This window comes from Taudactylus pleione, unplaced genomic scaffold, assembly GCF_031769625.1.
Source record: "Taudactylus pleione unplaced genomic scaffold, aTauple2 ptg001041l, whole genome shotgun sequence".
Taxonomy (NCBI): domain Eukaryota; kingdom Metazoa; phylum Chordata; class Amphibia; order Anura; family Myobatrachidae; genus Taudactylus; species Taudactylus pleione.
In genome coordinates, this window is record NW_028285442.1 from 383,384 (window position 1) to 391,069 (window position 7,686).

General features: G+C 42.5%; 1 protein-coding gene across 2 annotated transcripts; it reads left to right on the forward strand.

Annotated features, from left to right (window-relative positions):
* The first annotated feature begins 207 nt into the window (after window positions 1-207).
* Window positions 208-7,285, forward strand: RACK1 (receptor for activated C kinase 1). Of its 2 annotated transcripts, none has more exons than XM_088461355.1 (8): window positions 208-405; window positions 2,553-2,724; window positions 3,098-3,245; window positions 3,454-3,549; window positions 4,686-4,796; window positions 5,821-5,961; window positions 6,273-6,383; window positions 7,092-7,285. In XM_088461355.1, exons 1-8 carry the CDS (start codon window positions 297-299, stop codon window positions 7,155-7,157), a joined length of 954 nt encoding a protein of 317 aa, XP_088317481.1. In that variant the 5' UTR covers window positions 208-296; the 3' UTR covers window positions 7,158-7,285. The 2 variants fall into 2 exon arrangements, with proteins under 2 accessions (XP_088317481.1, XP_088317482.1); XM_088461356.1 differs by having other exon boundaries at window positions 339-418.
* The last annotated feature ends 401 nt before the right edge of the window (window positions 7,286-7,686 follow it).

Genomic DNA, 7,686 nt, shown 5'->3' on the forward strand with positions numbered 1-7,686 from the left:
AGACAGGAACAGTTCAGAAGAACAACACACAATAGCTCCCGCCCCGCCCCGCCTACCACGTGATATAGCTGAAGTCACATGACGATAGTTGGACGTTTCGTCCGTTCGTGCGCGCCGCCATGTTGTAAATGATTGCTGACGCATTTCCGCGTTAACGTCACTGCGTCAGCGCGTTCACGTTGGGTATATAAGCCACGTCTGCGCTCATTTCCGCCTTTTCCCGGTCTCTCTAGATCTGCTTATTTCTATCCCCCTCCATCCTCCTCCGGTGGGGTGTCCTCGGACAGATTCTAGCCATGACCGAGCAGATGACCCTTCGGGGGACCCTAAAGGGTCATAATGGTTGGGTTACCCAAATAGCAACCACCCCGCAGTTCCCGGACATGATCCTCAGCTCATCACGGGGTGAGATACATGTGTACGCGCATCCATTCTATTACACCCCAGGCCTGCTGCTATGTGTGACTGGTGCTGTCTGTGTGTTACATGGCGCGGCCGCTCAGTGCCCGTCTGGCTGCTCTGTGTGTTGCTGCCCGGCCTCCCGGTGCTCTGCATGAGCTGTACCTCCATGCATCTGCTCGCTGCCCGTGTCCTGTGTGCAAATGAGAAGCCCCAGGAGCTGAGTATCTGGGTCCGTATACGGCTGCTGTTAGCGTCTTCATGTTAGTGCTGTAGATGCTCCCAATAGTTAGGCCTCATCTGATGGGCAGCTACACTCTGTGCTCTTATATTAATGCTGAACTTTGCTTCTGGTGCTGCATGGGGGTTTCTCCCCCTCCCCTTCTGTTCCCTCGTCTCTTCAGGGTTCTCCCTTTTTTTCCCCTCAATCTTCCTTTGACATACCCTCCCCTCTCTGTATTAAGTATTAGAAAGTGGAGATGTTGCCCATAGCAACCAGCTTATAGTGGGCATTTATCCAGTGAAGTTTATAAAATAACATAAGTGGTTTGGTTGCAATTGGCAATTTCTCCACTTTCTTTGAAGGTTTGCTACATCTAAGCCTGAGTCTCTGGTTTCTCATCTCTTCACCCTTCCTGTCATGCTTAATTTTTCCCATCTCACATGCCTACCGCTGTCATCTGTTTGGGTGGGTTGGCAATTGCTGGAGGCCGATGGTGCCTGTCAATGATATATTGGGTGGTTGGTAGACACTGATAGTGACTGCCTACTTGATATGCTGTTCACTGGCACCATTGACCTTGCTGACATCGGCAAAAATGTTGCTCCATGTTCGGATAGCGGAACTGTCAGCCAGTTGGGGTGCGCATAATGGGTACACACTAGACCACAGGTTTTCAAACTCGGTCCACAGGACCCCAAACTGTGTTTTCCAGGTGTCATCACAGAATCACAAGTGAAATAATTAACTCCACCTGTGGGTCGTAAAATGTGATGGTGAGTAACGAATACTCCTGTGCACCAGCTGGGTGACCTGTAAAACATGAGTTATGTGGGGTCCTGAGGACAGAGTGATAACTACTGCACTAGACTATGTGCCATATATATTGGCCCGGGATCAGACAACCTATTGTCTAGTGTGTACTGTTATACTCCTGCCATATTTCCTGCTTTCCTTTTCCCTCTTTTTTTTTTTCCTAAGAGTTCCTAAGACTTTAGTACCCTTGTCTTCAGTTCTAGTTGTCTTGTTGAACTTGCGTGACACGAAAGGTGCCCACACATATAGCGACGTTTTACACGATCTGACCGATTCCGACACATTGGAACGACAGATCGTTTAAAATATGGCCAAATCGTGAGGAAATCGTGAGTACCCACTCGCGACGCGCGTCCCCGCTGGTCGCACATCGCATCTTCAGATCTGCCGTGCAGTAAGGCAGATCTGACAATCTAGGACACAATGCACTGTGAAAGTCTGGATGCAGGAGAGATTGTTTGAAGATTGGACACCAAATCGTGTGCAGAGCTGCTGGGGAGAGTTTCTAGGGAAATCTTACACAAATCGTACACATCGGCTGATCTTGGGGAGATCGGTATGTGTGTGGGCAAATGCATGCATTTGCCTGTATTGTTTTTGAGCCCTACGGAGGCCAGCGTAGGTAGTTTGGATTTTGTTTTAGGCAGGTAGAAAATCCTGGGTGCTCACTGTATAGAAGTCTTCTAAGTATGTAATTGCTTTCACTTGTCATAAATTACTAATCAGAATAACAGTGACAAACGGATAAGTGATGCTTTTTACAGCTACTCACGTTGACTCTTCACTAGGTGGTCTTTGGGGTACCTAGCAATTACCTGAGCAATTTTTGGAGTTATAACAAAAGCCAACTGTATTGATGGTGTGATGTGGAGTTACCACTTTCAATATTTGCTTTCTTGTACTTTTGCATACACATCTTTATAAGAAAATATTGCATCTGACTTATATCTGATTTTTTTTTTGCAATTTTAAATACTTGGAAGCCTAAATTAAACATACTGTGTTATTTGGAAGCATGTACATAACTGATGTAGGGCAGTACTTGTGCCCTCAATTACAACAGGCAATGGTTAAAATACTTAAGTATTTTCTTAAACACATTTTCCCCCTTATCTAGATAAAACCGTCATCATGTGGAAGCTGACTCGTGATGAGACTAACTATGGTGTCCCCCAGCGTGCCCTTCGTGGTCACTCCCACTTTGTCAGTGATGTTGTCATCTCATCTGATGGGCAGTTTGCTCTGTCGGGATCTTGGGATGGGACTTTGCGGCTGTGGGACCTTACCACGTAAGTGTTGCTGGATAGCTGATAGGCTGTTAGACTATTTGTGCACACCTGCCATTTCGTCAGAGGATAGTTGATGGACACTGCATCTGTTTTAATGCCTTTATTATAACAAACGTGTTGCCATAGGGTGGATTTGTGAGCTATATTGATCACTAGAGCAGGTATGTAGGAAGCTTGACATAACTGGACTGATAAGTCACTTTTACAATTTTGGAAGTTTTCTTTTTTCATAGCTGTATGGTTTCTGTAATAGGTTAGTAGCAGTAGAATTGCATGGTTGTGTAACACTGTTCTATCTCCCATTGCAGAAGTTTTAAAAGGAGTGAGCTAGTGTTTTTGATATTGTGCCTCTTATTACTTATGCTTTCTACAGTGGCACCACCACAAGACGCTTTGTGGGACACACAAAGGATGTTCTGAGTGTGGCTTTCTCTGCAGACAACCGTCAAATTGTGTCCGGATCCCGTGACAAAACAATCAAGTTGTGGAACACGCTGGGAGTGTGTAAATACACAGTGCAGGTAGGAATTCCTGCAAGATGGTGGTTCTAATCTGGCTTTCCTGGTCCTTGTGATTAGAAAATCTGTTCTGAGAGTTTCTTTAAGAAACTATCAAACAGGCTGACAAACCTGCAATTATGATGGGACTAGAGAAGCCACAATTCGTTATTTTAATGTGAATGTTCAGCTTGTCGCAGATATGGTGTAAAGACTAAATGTTATCTTACAGGAGGAATCTCATTCAGAATGGGTATCCTGTGTCCGTTTCTCACCCAACAGCAGCAATCCCATCATCGTATCCTGTGGATGGGACAAGATGGTGAAGGTGAGGTTGATCTTTAGTTTCTGGATGTCCAGTTTGAATAGCTTTAGAACATGGAAGGCACGTTGTATAAAATCCTTGAGTGAAAATAAACATTTGCTACAGCTGTACTCTAGATTCTTTCACCTGTATATTCCCTTTTTTTATTTTTTTAGTAGCCATTAATACTCCTTGTGCTTTAGCAGATCACTGGCATCTATTACATTTGTTTTAATAGGCTCTAATTTCAGTATTTGTTCTCAAGGACAAGTGCCAAACTGGTGCAGTTAGTGGAAGTCTTATGTTGGGCATACATTTACGGCACAGATCATCGATCAGAAACACTGATCGACAAGCCAATGGAGAAATTCAACATGTTAAATCCCTGTCTTGCTGATTCCCACTATTTGGGTCCAAATCGGGATTGTACAACATGGTTTGTTTTTTCTCCAGTCCCCTGGTCAGATCGGGGAATTGTCCAGATATAGGATGGATGTATTGGTACCATTAGATATGCAATTCATGTCTTGTGCACTTACAATAAGTCAATAGTATCTATGTACTCAGTCTTGCTGCAGTGTTGTAACAAGTCTTTTCACTGATTATTTAAAGAACTTGATGGATCTAAGTGGGATAATTGCACCACGACCTAACTAAATATTGCAGTAACTAGTAGTATCCAAGAGTAGCTGTCCCGGTGCTGAGTAATGTAGAAGATAAAAGATGCTTGAGATTTTCAATGCTAGTGTATTACATTGGATAGGAAAAGCAGTGACCATCTAATTCTTAAAAGAAAGTTTATTGCTTAGCACAGAGGTTCCCAAACATGTACAAGGCTCCCTAACAGTTCAGGTTTTAGAGATCCATGGTTACCCACAGGTGACTAAATTAGTACCTCAGTCAATTTGATTTAACCACCTGTGCTCAATCATGGATAGCTCTAAAATCGGAACTGTTGTGGAGCCTTGAAGACCGTATTTGGGGACCTCTGTCTTAGCCCATGTAATGCCATTGAAAATACAAATCTATAGTTTTGGTTTTTTAGAATTGATTTGAGTCTCTATTCTTTTCAATGGGGTTACCAGTCAGTGCTCCACTTTCCTTTTGCTTACACGTTTCATGATCATGCAAGATTCATTTAATGAATATTTCAATTTCAGGTTTGGAATTTGGCTAACTGCAAACTAAAGACCAACCACATTGGCCACAGTGGTTTCCTGAACACTGTGACTGTGTCACCTGATGGGTCACTGTGTGCCTCTGGGGGCAAGGTGAGAACAAAGGGGGGATTTTGGACTTGTCTATTGAATAGCACAGAATCAGAAATTTTAAACTATCTCAAGGTGAAGTGGCTTTTATGAATACAAATAAGCAATTCCCATAAAGCATAAAACTAGTAAGGTGTGTGCTGGTGGTCTCTATGCTTCATGTGTTCTTTTGACTGTTACCTTGGGGCCAAAGCTGAGGTGCTGTTTCTTTTGTAAGTTTATGCATTGTTCAATGAACTCGGACATTGAGCTTGTTTGAACAACATTCTGCTTTATTCTGTTTGCTTGATCTGTTAATGACACTTTCATGGAACCACTCCTGGCAACAATTGACACAGTATTTTGGTACATTGCAGCCCCTAGATCGGGCATAGGCAACCCATGGCACTTGAGGATGTTTGAGTCGTGCCTGTGGAGTCTGGCCCACTCCTATGTGCATTGCTTCTCCCTCTCCCATACACCACCTCCTTTCCTCACATAAGAGGGGACACTAGTTTCTCTCCTAACTGGAGAACCCAAGTGTGGCCTGCATAGCATGGACCTCTTGTGAGAACTCTGCTACGGCTAGTCTTGCTCACTGGAAGAACCATACAAAATTCTGAAGCATGTATTTTTCTTCAGACTACAAATTACTAATGTGATGTAAGTGTTTTAGTATTAACAGTAGTGACTTGTAATGTTAAATATCTGGCATGCAAAGAAAAATGGCCTACACCTACCCTAGATCTTTGCAACCTTGCTGCTTTTAAAAAGTAAAAAATAGCTGGAACCAACATACATGTTCGTGTAGACTTGGAGACCTGTAATGTTAACATTCTGCCAATAGGTAAGGTAGTGCCTAGTTTTGATAGAATTTGGACAAGTTGTGTGCACTGATGAATCTCACTGGCTGTGTTGGAGATGAGATTAATCAATAACATTTTTGATATGCCAGTAAGATTTTTATTTGAGAACCTTTTTAAGGGGGTGTCTTATGTTCCCTTGTCCTTTTTGTCCTCCATTTGTTTTATTTCATATTTGTTTCCAGGATGGACAAGCCATGCTGTGGGATCTGAATGAGGGGAAACACTTGTACACCCTTGACAGTGGAGACATCATCAATGCTCTTTGTTTCAGCCCTAACCGCTACTGGCTGTGTGCTGCCACTGGGCCAAGCATCAAAATCTGGGTATGTCACCTGGCTCTTCTTGGGGAGATGCCTAAACACTTGTGGGATGTTGTGGCTTCCTGGTAAACAATGTGTGAATGTAGGAAGAAACCAACAAGTTAAAGCATATTCCAACTGCACATTAGTAAGCATGGAGTTAAATATCTTATGGGTATACAAAAGCAGCGATTTATATTGCTTCTTGCAGTGATGATTTCTTATGCCATCTGATGCTCATTGCTGAAACTCAGAGGCTGTTGCTGAGCAAGACTAGTCTCTTGCACAATAGACCATTGTATGTTTCTGTATCTGACATTCTTATGCTTTCCTAGGATCTTGAGGGTAAGATCATTGTAGATGAACTGAAGCAGGAAGTGATCAGTACAAGCAGTAAAGCTGAACCACCACAGTGTACTTCTCTGGCCTGGTCAGCTGATGGACAGGTAATGTACTTGTATTAATTATGTATTTGGTTTTGTTTTTTGTGCACATTTCACTTTGGATGTTACTAGTTGTGCGGGTTGTTACATTTTTTTATCCTTGCTTTGTAACTAGTTTCCCTATGTAAGCAGTGGCATGATATAGTTTAAAAGCACTTTAATGTTTCTTTGTAAGTATCTGCCACTATAAAGTTGTAGACAACAAATGGCACATGGGTTGTGTGAAACTAATGCAGTATGAAAACTGAGCGCTTAGTGGGGAATTCAATTGTTTTGCACACCTTCTCCTATCTTAAGTGACATAGCAATATTTATTGTGCCAATCGGGCTCAAGTAACTGGGCTCCTGTTACTTTTCACACATGATGCACACAAGTGCACTGGGTTTAGACTCCTAAAGCGGCTAAACCATCTCTACTACTGGGTCCCCAAAAGCAAGACCTTACACACACTTCTGCTTGCCACTGATCAGCACAATAACAAATAGCTCTATCAGGTGACCAGAACACTATTCCCCCCCCCCCCCTTCCTCCCCTTATGAGGTAGTCTGTCCCTGCATGAGAGGGTATAGATACATTAAGTTAGTGCAAACATGATTTCTGCTTTAAATGTGAGCAAGCCCTCTAAGTCCTGATTTTCCTGAGTAATGCTGTAAATGTGTTTATAGAATACTGTCTGCAACTTAGCCTGGTTCTCTTTCTCCCATTCTTAGACTCTCTTTGCTGGCTACACAGACAACTTGATCAGAGTCTGGCAAGTGACAATTGGAACCCGCTAAGACTTATCTGACATGATCATGGAGATACTTTTTTTGTTTTAAAGCACCAGCTTGATACTGCCTGTGCAGTACAGAGTCTTCTGTTGTAATATCTACCTGTGACTCGAATAAAAGTTGCTATAAAATAACTTCATGTCTTTCCTATATTATGAGGTCAGGCCAGATTAGTGATCGATGGATGGTACAGTAAATGTACTTGAATCCTGGAGAAGTGGTTTCTGTCCACATTTGCTAAAGGAACGCCTGGTATTTAATATTACAACGTCAAATGTCTTTTAAAAACAAAGTGTATATCTTTAGTAGTAAGATGTCCTCTAGGTGTAGGAGTGAAGGGATAGATTAAACTAATGCAAACTTACACCAAATGTGGACAAATGGCTGGTAAACCACTGTGCCCTACCTGTGTTGGCACTGTATGGGCTGTCACAAATGGAACATGGAGTACAGAGTGTGGAATGTTTACATTTACAGATTTAATATAAACTAACATTACAAAAATATCTGGTGGTTTCAGATACCAATGTAATGA

What these genes read in the sequence shown, in the direction of transcription:
- RACK1 (XM_088461355.1), top strand. Translation starts at nt 297, where the DNA reads ATGACCGAGCAGATGACCCTTCGGGGGACCCTAAAGGGTCATAATGGT. An exon ending in TGTGTAAATACACAGTGCAG is followed by an intron (nt 3,246 to 3,453) that starts GTAGGAATTCCT and finishes GTTATCTTACAG; the next exon opens with GAGGAATCTCATTCAGAATG. An exon ending in GATGGGACAAGATGGTGAAG is followed by an intron (nt 3,550 to 4,685) that starts GTGAGGTTGATC and finishes TTTCAATTTCAG; the next exon opens with GTTTGGAATTTGGCTAACTG.